A 14687-nucleotide genomic window follows, 5' to 3' on the forward strand; every position below is an offset into this window, starting at 1 on the left:
TATCAGAATTTTTTTCGTTCTTTATCAAGAGAAATTTGTGGAAGTCTCGTGGTCTTATGTTTCTTTTATCCTTTTTTTTCAATTTGTAAGTGGCGGCCTTCTCCTTTCTTGTCCTAACAATCTCAAACCAATAAAAATAACAGTGCCCAAAACTTGATCCATGACTTGCACAAAACTTGTCAGATCTTGACCAAAACTTGCTCTAGACTTTTCAAGTCTCGACCAAGACTTGGTCAAGACCTTTCAAGTCTTGGCCAAGACTTGCACAACACCTGTCAAGTATTGGTCAAGACTTGACTCAAGACTCGTCAAGACTTTAGACTTGGTCTAAGACTTGCCAACTCTAAAAATTGACTTGATCAGAGCTCTGATAAAGTACTGATCACAGACTTAAAATTTCTTCGCCTTAGTACTAATTAAGACTTGATTTTCAGTCCGGGAACCTTGTTCTTGCCAGAAACCAACTCTTATTATATGAGCAACATTTCTATTAAAAAGGTTCCTCTTGACAATGGACTGGAAGCTGCTCAAACATTCGGACGCTAGTGTTACACAAGAAGGAAAAAATGCATTACTCCACGTGCTGGTAACATTTTTTAATGAATATATAAATTCGACAAAGAGCGAGCTGTTTTATGTCGAGTTGCGCAAAAAATCCGACTTGTCCCGGGATCTTTACCTACCCATCTTTATTTCGTCTATCAAAAAATTGAAAGACGATTGCGGTTCGAAAACTTATAATTCCTTTGCATAGCGCATTAGGAACATATATTTTTTACCACAATCACTATAGCACACTCTTAATTTTGAAAACTATAAAACTCTTGTCTTTGAGAAGAACAGTTAAAAAATTACATAAGGGGGCTCGGAAACCAATTTTTTAATTAAATTGTCTACCAAATGAGGATGAGATTGAAAACATCCAATAATTCTCATAACATTCAACAAACAATCCAGCACATATCTTTCAACAAACCAAAACATAAGGCTGGATCAGAGAGCAGACAAAAGTTTCCATTATTGAGAGTACTAGACCAGACAAACATACAAAATAACAAACAGCAAAAACTAATTACGAACGAAACGATTGTTTTCAAAAAAATTCAAAGCAAATTGAATGTGGAACCATATAAAACCTGAAACCAAGACATTAACTTGTACTTCGGGTCGAAAAATAAGAGCAACATGGATAAGATTCAAACATGCGTCTCTACCCTTGAAAACAACAAATTTCAAATTGATAAGAACGTATCAATTAAAAAGGTTAATTTTTGCCTCACAGGAAGCAATTATGACCTGTCAGTATCTAAATTTTCCAGAAGACTTAACAAAACGCCAAAAAAAACAGCAATTGAAAATAACAAGAAATTGTTGTAGCAACCGTTTAAAACAAAGACTATTCACGAAAAAAAATCTTAAATAGAGCATTTTTTCAAGGGTGTTTGGGCCTGTACAGCCGTTGAAAAATGTGCCCCGGAACCAAAAAATCTCAGGTTTGGACAAATTCCCAAAGTTAACCTTTTTCTTAGGACAATTTGTAGTGCCAAAGCCAGGTTCTAATAGATTAAAAATAAACAATAAAAAAATTGAATCAATAGAAACAGGATGCGACCTGTCAATACAGACAAAAATAAAAAAAATGACAGAATTAATTCAGAAGTGACAAAATTGAAAAATCTACTGATTTTTAAAAATAAATGCTTTCAAAAAATCAAAAACCAAAAGCTTTCAACTTAAAACAAAAACATAAATTTGCAGTCAATGTGGAAGCCATATGATTGTAATTAGTGAGAATGAATCATTAAACTGCAAAAAACAACAGAGAGGGGCAAAATTTTTAGAAACGACAGTGCTGAAGCCATTTAAACTATTCGGAAACGATTAAAGAACTTTATATTTAAAAAACGAGTTTGTTTTATGGCTTCGGTCTCCTTTGATGTTAAATGGCTCTTCCTTGTAAAGGGTTTTCTGGAAAAAGATAATGGAAAGAATCGCAAATTTGAAACAGTATCAAAACTCACGAAATTCTTCTGGAAACACAATTTAAGGATCATAAGACATCAGCCAAAAAAGTAAATAACATCAGAATTTTTGTTTCGGGCAACTAAAACACGATGAGCCCCTTGTCAAAAATGAGGCTGTGTTACTTGATGACGAAAAGAGGGAAAGGCTGGGAGGTTGAAAAATATAATCTGAATTAATAAGTGAAAATCCTGAACGTCGTTAGCTATAGACCGAAAACTGTAAGTAGATTCAATCAAGTATCTGCAGACAGACACAATTAAGGCTCTGACTCTCAATAGTTCGCTTTATGACAACAAAAAACAACAATTAGAGACAAAAACAAAAAGTCCAATAAAACTTGCTTGAGATTTTCAGCCAATGCCAATATAAGTTTTCCACTGACATCTTAAAAAAATTGCGTTCTTCTTCAATGCAATGTGAAGCTGTCCTTAAAGTGCTACTTTGAAAAGAAACAAAAAATCATCTCAAATATAGTAAACAAGCAAAAATCACAAAATTATAAGAATTTTGGTAATATGAAGGCCAAAAATCATTAATTAAAAATATAACCACAATAGAGAAGGTATTTTACTTGACTTGGAACGGAAATTACCCTCTATGTATTGAGAACAAGCTACACATGGACACGAGTAAGATAAAATGAACTTTTGTTACATTATTATAACATTATAAACATATAACTTTCATAAATTTATAAAAACATAATATAACTTACAAAATAAAATTTTTAAAAAATATTATAAAATTATGTATTTTTAATTTTTAACAACAATTAAAATCGGAGTCAAAAGAGGCATTAGACGACAATTGAAAACGTTTTGTAGATTCACATATAGCTCCTAAAAACCCAATGGGGTCTTTAATTATTACGACAGGGTAATGAGGCTTCCAAAAGAATTACAAATGAAGGCAAAACAAAAGCAGTCATAGTCAAAGCCATGAAAACTACTCGCCTTTCTCTGAAGACAAGCTTACTTTTTGACCTCAATTTGTTGTATAAATGATCTGTCATTGATTGGGAATGAATTTGAAAGCATTCTTGTCAGTTTTCGACCTGAAAAAAAATTAAAAGTTTTTTGAGAAAAGACCAAAACCCAAAAAAATCCAAATAATTATTAACTGTAAGAGTCTAAGATGAAAGATTGGTATTCATACTATTTCAAATACAGTTCTTGGTAATCATACTAGATCAAATATGATTTTTGCAAACGCTTGGCATTCATACAAAGATCATATACAGAAATCCAACATGGATCATACAAAAGCTTTCAAGATTAAAAACTGTATAATTTTCAATTTTGATAGAAGTTGAAAATATATCTCGAAAATCATACAAGGTCATTTTGGACACTTAAAACATTGACTGATTTGCAATCCCAATTTGTTTCTTTGTGTGCGCTACAGTATGACTTTGCAATTTGAACATATCCACTAAATGAGTTTGAGAATATATACAAATATTATGATGTTTCTTATAAATGAGCAATTGAAGGTATTGACTGATTTCACAGAATATCCAAGCTTTAGTGATATAATTGTACTTACTCTTTTAAACAGTACCAACTTCATAAAAAATAATGTAACGTTAGAGTCTTTTGGCGGATATAAAGTGATGCCGAGAACAACATAGGTGATACTTTACCGAATAAACTAAAAAAGACATGAAAAGTGAAGAAATATATCAAATATGGATGTAAGATTCTTGTTAATCATTCAAGGTCGGAACAACAAATCGTTAATTCTACGGAAAATTCGAAAAGTTTATTAGACCTTCTGTATATTAGCAGAATTCAAATGCCTATATGAATTTATATTCTTGCAAGATCCTGCAAAATCTTACACAATAACTTTTCGACTAGCAGAAGTACTTAATTATTCCCATTGGTTCTCATAGAAGGCATTACTTTTATATGGAGAACAAACGATCAAAAAATGTATCGGTAACAGTCAGCCGAAAGAGCGGCTATTACTTTCTATGTAAAAGTATGCCTCTGAAATTCGAATAACTGAATTGATGACCGTAAATTTTTTTTTTTGAAAAAGCTTTTTCGTAAACTTCAGTCAGGAAAAGATGTATACAGAATTAGGGTCATCTGAAGTTTTTTCACGATCACTGGTAAACATGTACACTCTAAAAATCTCCCGTGTGAAATCATACGATTTTTTTTCTCGTGTGAGGAAAAACTACACGATTTTTAGTGTGAAAAAATGCATCTCGTGTGAAATTTTACTCGTGTGATGAATGAAGATTTTTCATGTGAATGAATGTATGAGGAAATGAAGCAAATTTTATAGGAAAAACAGATTTTTTTCCTCGTCTCAATTTCCATTAGAACAGACGGCTGATCTATCCATGATAATTTCATTCTACATTGGGCTCTTTTTAGTGATTAAAACCGAAGATAGTTCTTTTAATTGAAAAAGTAGGGTATAAAGTGCGTTTTTTCTTTGTTTTGTCATTTAAAAAGAGAGTCTGGTGAGCTCAAAGGAAAATGCGTTAGTTATCTGGATTGGAATTTATGCCGTGGTTGCTGAACACCAAAAAAAGACCCCAGTAAAATGAGTTTGTGAGAGATTTTTATGGATAATGTGTTCAACGTAGACGTAGCGCACTCAAGAGTTTCAGGCTCAAAATGCTTCTTGAATATTGCAACCTCTGTGTGTCTTTTACTCATCTTAATTTCTTTCAAAACACAAGACTGTTCTGTCAATTGTCTTCTCATGCTATTTTGGGCTTTTTTCAGTGATTAAAACAAAAGATAAAACTTTAAAAAGAAAAAACTGGGGTAAAGTGGCTCAGCTAAATTTATCTCGCGAAGAATTTGTTTCCAAAGCTGTTTTTGAGTGACTGTCAAGTCCACTTTGTAGAAAATCTCCTGTTGTTATCAAAATGAGTGTTTGCGCAAAAAAACCACTCAGCTGGAGAATATAAGAGAATCTAACAAGTTAACGAGGAACCTGTTTTGTGAGGTTTTTACATTTTTTTCTCTGTTTTTGTCATTTAAAAAGAGAGTTTAGTCAGCGCAAGGGAGCATACATTAATTGTCTGGATTAGAACTTTATGCCGTGGTTGATAAACACCCCAAAAAAAGACCCCATTAAAAATGGCTTAAAAATTTTATGAATAATGTTTTCAAAGAGAATGTAGCGCACTCAAGAGTTATAGGCTCAAAATGCCTCTTCAATATTATTACCTTTGTGGGCCTTTTGCTCATTCCCATTTCTTTTAAAACGCAAGACTGTTCTGTCAATTGTCTTCTCATGCTATTTTGGGCTTTTTCAGTGACTAAAACCAAATATAAACCTTTAAAATGAAAAAAATGGTGTAAAGTGGGCCAACTAAAACATCCTCTCACAAAAACTGTTTTTATCCTTATGTGTTGACTCTAGATTGTCAGTCAAGCTGAATATTAGCAGTTAATGGCCTTTGAGCCTTATGTTTAAGAATAAATCTGACCGAAGCCACGACCTGAAGTTTATATTTGATAAAGAGAAATCACTTCGTTCTGTTTTGTCTATAGTATTTATTCTTGAGATTCGTAACCGCAAAAACAAGGAAAAAGTTCTTCTAGCATCTTGACTTGCTGTTCCTAAGTGAAATCACAAAAACGTACTTATAAATTGAACAAAATCTTTCTTTGACAAATTTTTGATGTAATTTTTACGGAGAACCTGCTAAAACATAATGAACTACAATCCAGACTGAAAAGCCGAAATAGCCACATCAGCAACTGTTACTCTACGATGACTTACAACGTCTACCTCATTAGATGTGAACCATAACGAGTTGCCATTGTTGATTTCGTCATCTTTTAACCCTTTCTCAAGGCATAGTTGTAAAAAAACACAATGAATCGCAAAAAATGGTGTAAAGTGGGCCACCTAAAAGATCCTCACACAAAAACAGTTTTTATCCTTATGTGTTGACGACAGTTTGTCAGATAAGCTGAACATTAGTAGTTAGTGGCCTTTGAGCCTTATATTTATGAATAACTCAGACCGGAACCACGACCTGAAGTTTTTATTTGATAAAGAGAAATCACTTCGTTCTGTTTTGTCTATAGTACATATTCTTGAGTTTCATAACCCCAAAAGCAAGGAAAACGTTCTTCTAGCATTTTGAATTGCTTTTCCTAAGTGAAATTAAACAAACGTTTGGATCAATTGAATAAAATCTTTATTTTGACAAGTTTTTGATAGAATTTTTACGAAGATTCTGCTAAAACATAATGAACTACAATCCAGACTGAAAAGCCGGAATAGCCACTTCAGCAACTGGTACTCTAAGATGAATTAAAACTGCTACCTCTTTAGATTTGAACCATAACGAGTTGCCATTGTTGACTTCGTCATCTTTTAACTCCTTTTCAAGGCATAGTTCTAAAAAAACACAATGAATCACAAAAAGTGGGGTAAAGTGGGCCACCTTAAAGATGCTCTCACAAAAATTGTTTTTATCTTTATGTGTTGACTGTAAATTCACAGTCAAGTTGAATATTAGCAGTTAATGGCCTTTGAGCTTTATATTGCTGAAAAACTCTTACCGGAGCCACGACCTGTGGTTTTTCTCTGATAAAGAGAAATCACTTCGTTCTGTTTTATCTAGAGTATTCAATCTTGAGTTTCATAACCGCAAAAGCAAGGAAAAAAATTCCTTCTAGCGTTTTCACTCGGTTTTCCTAAGTGATATCACCCAAACGTACGGATGGGATGAATTGAATAAAATCTTTTTTGACAAGTTTTTGATAGAATTTTTGCGGAGATCCTGCTAAAACATAATGAACTACAATCCAGACTGAATAGCCGAAATAGCCACATCAGCAACTGTTACTTTACGATGACTTACAACGTCTACTTCTTTAGATATGAACCGCAACGAGTTGCCATTGTTGATTTCGTCATCTTTTAACCCTTTCTCAAGGCATAGTTGTAAAAAAACACAATGAATCGCAAAAATGGGGTAAAGTGGGCCACCCAAAAGATCTTCACACAAAAACAGTTTTTATCTCTATGTGTTGACGACAGTTTGTCAGTCAAGCTGAATATTAGTAGTTATTGGCCTTTGAGCCTTATATTTATGAATGACTCTGACCGGAACCACGACCTGAAGTTTTTATTTGATAAAGAGAAATGACTTCGTTCTGTTTTGTCTATAGTACATATTCTTGAGTTTCATAACCCCACAAGCAAGGAAAACGTTCCTCTAGCATTTTAATTGCTTTTCCTAATTGAAATCACACAAACGTTTGGATCAATTGAATAAAATCTTTATTTTGACAAGTTTTTGATAGGATTTTTGCGGAGAACCTGCTAAAACATAATGAACTACAATCCAGACTGAAAAGCCGAAATAGCCACATCAGCAACTGTTACTCCACGATGACTTACAACGTCTAGCTCTTTAGATGTGAACCATAACGAGTTGCCATTGTTGATTTCGTCATCTTTTAACCCTTTCTCAAGGCATAGTTGTAAAAAAACACAATGAATCGCAAAAAATGGGGTAAAGTGGGCCACCTAAAAGATCCTCACACAAAAACAGTTTTTATCCTTATGTGTTGACGACCGTTTGTCAGATAAGCTGAACATTAGTAGTTAGTGGCCTTTGAGCCTTATATTTATGAATAACTCAGACCGGAACCACGACCTGAAGTTTTTATTTGATAAAGAGAAATCACTTCGTTCTGTTTTGTCTATAGTACATATTCTTGAGTTTCATAACCCCAAAAGCAAGGAAAACGTTCTTCTAGCATTTTGAATTGCTTTTCCTAAGTGAAATTAAACAAACGTTTGGATCAATTGAATAAAATCTTTATTTTGACAAGTTTTTGATAAGATTTTTGCGGAGAACCTGCTAAAACATAATGAACTACAATCCAGACTGAAAAGCCGAAATAGCCACATCAGCAACTGTTACTCTACGATGACTTACAACGTCTACCTCATTAGATGTGAACCATAACGAGTTGCCATTGTTGATTTCGTCATCTTTTAACCCTTTCTCAAGGCATAGTTGTAAAAAAACACAATGAATCGCAAAAAATGGTGTAAAGTGGGCCACCTAAAAGATCCTCACACAAAAACAGTTTTTATCCTTATGTGTTGACGACAGTTTGTCAGATAAGCTGAACATTAGTAGTTAGTGGCCTTTGAGCCTTATATTTATGAATAACTCTGACCGGAACCACGACCTGAAGTTTTTATTTGATAAAGAGAAATCACTTCGTTCTGTTTTGTCTATAGTAGTTATTCTTGAGTTTCATAACCCCAAAAGCAAGGAAAAAGTTCTTCTAGCATTTTGAATAGCTTTTCCTAAGTGAAATCACACAAACGTACGGATCAATTGAATAAAATCTTTTTTTGACAAGTTTTTGATAGAATTTTTACGGAGAACCTGCTAAAACATAGTAAACTACAATCCAGACTGGAAAGCCGAAATAGCCACATCAGCAACTGGTGCTCTAAGATGACTTACAACGGCTAACTCTTTAGCTGTGATCCATGACGAGTTGCCATTGTTGATTTGGTCATCTTTTAAACCTTTTTAAGGCATAGTTGTAAAAAAAAAACACAATGAATCGCAAAAAATGGGGTAAAGTGGGCCACCTAAGAGATCCTCTCACAAAAACCTTTTTTATCTTTATGTGTTGCCTGTAGGTTGTCAGTCAATCTGAATATTAGCAATTAAGGGTCTTTGAGCTTTATATTTATCAATAACTGTGACCGGAGCCACGACCTGAACTTTTTATTTGTTAAAGAGAAATAACTTCGTTCTGTTTCGTCTATAGTATTTATTCTTGAGTTTCATAACCCCAAAAGCAAGGAAAACGTTGTTCTAGCATTTTGAATTGCTTTTCCTAAGTGAAATCACACAAACGTTTGGATCAATTGAATGAAATCTTTATTTTGACAAGTTTTTGATAGGATTTTTGCGGAGAACCTGCTAAAACATAATGAACTACAATCCAGACTGAAAAGCCGAAATAGCCACATCAGCAACTGTTACTCTACGATGACTTACAACGTCTACCTCTTTAGATGTGAACCATAACGACTTGCCATTGTTGATTTCGTCATCTTTTAACCCTTTCTCAAGGCATAGTTGTAAAAAAACACAATGAATCGCAAAAAATGGGGTAAAGTGGGCCACCTAAAAGATCCTCACACAAAAACAGTTTTTATCCTTATGTGTTGACGACAGTTTGTCAGATAAGCTGAACATTAGTAGTTAGTGGCCTTTGAGCCTCATATTTATGAATAACTCTGACCGGAACCACGACCTGAAGTTGTTATTTGATAAAGAGAAATCACTTCGTTCTGTTTTGTCTATAGTACATATTCTTGAGTTTCATAACCCCAAAAAGAAAGAAGAACGTTCTTCTAGCATTTTGAATTGCTTTTCCTAAGTGAAATCACACAAACGTTTGGATCAATTGAATAAAATCTTTATTTTGACAAGTTTTTGATAGGATTTCTGCGGAGAACCTGCTAAAACATAAAGAACTACAATCCAGACTGAAAAGCCGAAATAGCCACATCAGCAACTGTTACTCTACGATGACTTACAACGTCTACCTCTTTAGATGTGAACCATAACGAGTTGCCATTGTTGATTTCGTCATCTTTTAACCCTTTCTCAAGGCATAGTTGTAAAAAAACACAATGAATCGCAAAAAATGGTGTAAAGTGGGCCACCTAAACGATCCTCACACAAAAACAGTTTTTATCCTTATGTGTTGACGACAGTTTGTCAGATAAGCTGAACATTAGTAGTTAGTGGCCTTTGAGCCTTATATTTATGAATAACTCTGACCGGAACCACGACCTGAAGTTTTTATTTGATAAAGAGAAATCACTACGTTCTGTTTTGTCTATAGTACTTATTCTTAACCCCAAAAGCAAGGAGTTTCATAACCCCAAAAGCAAGGAAAAAGTTCTTCTAGCATTTTGAATTGCTTTTCCTAAGTGAAATCACACAAACGTACGGATCATTTGAATAAAATCTTTTTTTGACAAGTTTTTGATAGAATTTTTACGGAGAACCTGCTAAAACATAGTAAACTACAATCCAGACTGGAAAGCCGAAATAGCCACATCAGCAACTGGTGCTCTAAGATGACTTACAACGGCTAACTCTTTAGCTGTGATCCATGAAGAGTTGCCATTGTTGATTTGGTCATCTTTTAAACATTTTTCAAGGCATAGTTGTAAAAAAAACACAATGAATCGCAAAAAATGGGGTAAAGTGGGCCACCTAAGAGATCCTCTCACAAAAACCTTTTTTATCTTTATGTGTTGCCTGTAGGTTGTCAGTCAATCTGAATATTAGCAGTTAAGGGTCTTTGAGCTTTTTATTTATCAATAACTGTGACCGGAGCCACGACCTGAACTTTTTATTTGATAAAGAGAAATAACTTCGTTCTGTTTCGTCTATAGTATTTATTCTTGAGTTTCTTAACCGCAAAAGCAAACGAAAAGTTCTTCTAGCGTTTCGAATTGCTTTTCCGAAGTGCAGGCTTTCAAATGTACGGATGAAATAATTAAAATGTGTTTTTGACAAGTTTCCGTTAGAATTCTTACGGATAAACTGTTAAAAAATATTGAACTACAATCCAGAATGAAAAGCCGAAAAATCCACGTCACATTTTGTGCTCTATTACAACGGTTTCTTGTTTAGTTAAAATCTGATTTTTAGCAAGCTGATTATTAGCAGTCAATGGACTATTGTAGACTAGGTTTAGATCAGTTTCATAGTCAATCATCTAAAGTAGTTTTCGGACTTTTTTGAGCCGCTGACTTTTTTAATCAAAAACATACAAAAAACACTGGCCTTTATGAAGAGGTTGGATTTTTTCCCTTTCGTGACAGAAGTTTTTGGTGTCTGACAATGGTCAGTGGATAAAATAAGTGCTGGAAAACATCTGGCAGGTGCTATTTGAAGCCGTTTTGCTTGTTTTTACGACAACTCTGAATTCGCTCAGACCAAAAAACTTCGGATAAGTTTCAGTTCTTTGCTGATTACTCAAACAATACTTTATGGATTTGAACGCTTTTAGAGGCGTTTTGTTTTTACTAACCCAGTTGTGATTTCCATTTGCAGTTGCTCATCTGAATTGGCCGGGCAAAAAAATTATTAGAGCTCAAACTTGCAATTTTTTGTAATTGAAGAAGTTGTGATGCAAAGGTGACAGTTTTTTTGAGGTACTGGTTTAATATCCATGCATATAGTGTTATTTGATTGTTTTGAAGGCCCTGAACCTATTTTTTTTATTGTTTTGCAGAAATTAGGCAATTTTTTTATTTTTCATGGAAACCTGGTTTTTTGTACATGCCGTTTTACAAAACACACAAAACACCCTGTGCTTCTATGGCGAGGTGGGAATTTCTTCCCATCTCGCGGTAGAGGTGTTTGGTGTCCATTCACTCGGCAGTGGACAAAAATTACGTCCAGAAACATTTGCCAAGTGATGTTTCAAGCCGTTTTGCGCGTTTTTGTCAAGAACTCGAGCTTTGCTTATAGCGAAAAAATGGGGTACATTTAAGTGATTTGTTGATTTCTCAAAAACTACTGTACCAAATTTAACGGGCATAGGGGCCTTTTGTTGCTACTGACCTCCTCTTAATTGCTGTATTCGGTTGTCATTCTGAACCAATAACCGCAAAAAGTTATTCATGTCCAAACTTTGAGAAAATTTGCAATTTTTAGTCATTTGGGGTACCAAATTTTCGGTACCACAAAACAGCTGGTTTAAATTATAAGTTATAGTTCATTAGCTTCTTCAGAATGAGGGGAATGCTCCCATATATATTTCTCATACCATTTTAGCAAGTGCAGATGCCGAGTTTTGACTCTGCAGCCGGAGTACTCTGCTTTTTTGGTCATTTGGTACGGTACGTTTACTTTAGAATAACTGGTTGTAGAATGAATCGATTTTGATCAAACTTCTTTTGTTAGACCCAGCTTGAGCAAAGCTTTCTTTTTATATATTGTGTCGTTTGGTTTCGATCAGCCGTTTTCGAGAAATTGGCCAGTACAGGTACCCCAATTTCGACCTGCTGAAGCAGGGTATCAATACATACAGAGCTGTGTCATTTCACCTATGATGCAATTTAAAGATTGTTTATGGGTGCGTTAGCTTCCTTATGTTATGGCAAAGCTGTCTAGTTATTATTTCTGAATTGGTTGCTGCAATAATGGCAAATTTTAGCTCTGCAGATGATGTTTCTGGTCATATTGGTCATTTGGTACGGTACCTGCACTGTGCAATAACTCGTTGTAGAGTGAGCCGATTTTGATGAAACTTCCTTGTTACACCCAACTTGAGCTAAGCTTTGTTTTGATATAGGTTTTGTTTTGTTTCGATCAGCCGTTTTCGAGAAATTGGCCAGGGCAGCTACCCCAATTTTTGACCAGTTGAAGACGATACGTACGTGCAGAGACTTGCCAATCGTGTTGAGCTCATTGTATGACAACGTTTTATGGCTAGTTTTTTGTCTATTAGTATGTATGCTAACTGAATCCAGCTAGTTTCAGCAGTAAATTTGTCATTTTTGTCAAAAATTCGCGCGAAACGTCACCCGTAGTTGCTGCCACTATGGTTCTGGTACGATACCTTAAATTTGCAATAACTCGTTGTGGATTGAACCGATTCTGATGAAACTATTTTTGTTAGACCCAGCTTGAGCCAAGTTTTAATTTGGAATAGTTTTCGTTATTTTTCTTTCAGCAGTTTTCGAGAAATTGGCCACGAAACATACCCCTATTTTCACACAATTGTGTTCCGGTCGGGACGTGTTTCTACGTGACAAACGTGTTTTAGTGAAATAATTCACGCAATTTATAGTCCATTGGATTGGGATGGATCCACTCATTGATCTCACAAAGCTTCGTTTTCATAACTAGAAGTGTCGTTATTTAGTTATAGAATTACTATTAATTTTGGGCTGATATTTGGTCGATTTTGGAACATTGGTTCGTTACATTAAATTTGCAATAACTCGTTGTAGAGTGAGCCGATTCTTATGAAAATTTATGGGTTAAACTCAGCTTGAGCGAAGCTTTAATTTGTTAAATGTCTCGTTTCGTTTCTTTCAGCCGTTTTCGAGAAATTGACCTCGACATATACGGTCAATTTGACTTTTTAGTGACTGGAACGTTTCGCGTTTCCACTTGCGAAATGTTGAAAATTGTTGATTTTCATTGCAATAATAGATGCGTTCAACTCCATTTGTAACGGGGAGTCTCCCCATGTTCATTTTGCAGAGGGTTTTCCGAGATCTAGGGGGTCAATTTTCACTATGCAAGTGACTCCTCGCAACCCCGTGAATTTATGCCCAAAATCATGTAATTTCCTTTGGAAAATGCGAAAATTGTTGTTTTGGGTTAACAGTATCAGCACTATAATCCCCATTTATTGTGGGGAAACTCTACTCCAATTTTCAGCCATATTGGTTGAGGGGTTGATCTTCTCTCCTCTTATTACTTTTATGTATACTATTATTCTAAGGTGAGGGCGTTTCGCCCACATGAGGTGCAAACCCCACCCCCTGCCCCGTAGTTGACGCCTCTGGCACCCCCCCCCCCCTCCGTTTTGGTTTTGTTTGTGTAACTCATGCTGGGGATGTGGTTCGTTCGCTGCGCTGCGTTTCGACATTTCGCGAGCTCTTGTCTTCTTCAACACTTTGTTCTCAATGTATAATATAAGTGTTCATGACTTTTGTGTAACGTGTTGTTTAGAGCAGATAAAATATAGTTGAACTGCTTTTTGTTTTTGAGCGGAAAGTGTACAGCTAGCTGAGAGAGTGCACTACTCGGCTTGGTTGGGTGGAGGTAATGCATGATTTCATGCATGACTTCCATTCACCCAATCCTAGTGGTGTTCTCTCTCACCTAGTAGCTACAGTTACCTGGCAAAAGCAAACTGCAGGGATACTCGGAAGTGCCGACCTAACTGCGCTGGTTGTCACAGATCTCCCACAAATGTGGCGAGCCTCAAGATAGGCGTAAATGTGTATTTGAAATGTTGGTTCGTTTTTGTCTTTAGCTCAAAACCTCCTATTTCAGTTCTCAATGGAAAGACCTGCCACAATTAGTTTCAAACTGAATTGCCCCAAGAAGACAATTAAAAGTGCCCTCTTCGTAGGTGACCCGCATGTCGCAAAAATGGAGAAGAAAGCTCGTCAGCGTTGCAGTTTTGATTTTGTTTGCATTGGAGGTGCGCAGGCACACGAGTGGAAAATAAATTTTGGGAACATTTTTCAACGCTCGAAAGCGGAGATTCTTGTGATCCAAATGGGAGGAAACGACGTCAGTCAGCACCCCAAAAAATTTGTATCCGATAATTTGGCAGTTGGTCAAACAGCGCAACATCTATGTGCCCTAATGCGTTTCTGCCGACAGGAAGGCAAGAAGGCATACGGAGTGAAGGTTGCCAGTAGACAAAATTGTAGTTTGCATGCTGAAGCAATAAGCATTCTCAATAAGAGCCTGAAAGATCAGAAGAAAAACAATTTTGTCACCCATGATGTTGATTCTGACAATAACTTTTCTAGCAATCAGGTTCACTTGACGAAAGCTGGATACGCTGAACTTTTGTCCGTCGTTGACAACTTATTGGCGACATATTTTACTTTTGATGTTTTGTACTTTTGTTTGTTGATAA

General features: G+C 35.4%; 1 protein-coding gene across 1 annotated transcript in view; it reads right to left on the reverse strand.

The window, feature by feature from the left end:
- Positions 1–6259: 6259 nt before the first annotated feature.
- Positions 6260–14687, reverse strand: part of LOC142348534 (uncharacterized) — a 49601-nt gene continuing 41173 nt past the window's right edge. The window contains exon 4 of the mRNA XM_075399908.1: positions 6260–6388. Coding sequence (XP_075256023.1) covers positions 6260–6388 — 129 coding nt within the window. The remainder of the gene's footprint in view (positions 6389–14687) is intronic.

This window comes from Convolutriloba macropyga, chromosome 10 (genome assembly GCF_964194025.1).
Source record: "Convolutriloba macropyga chromosome 10, txConMacr16.3, whole genome shotgun sequence".
Classification (NCBI taxonomy): Eukaryota; Metazoa; Xenacoelomorpha; order Acoela; family Convolutidae; genus Convolutriloba; species Convolutriloba macropyga.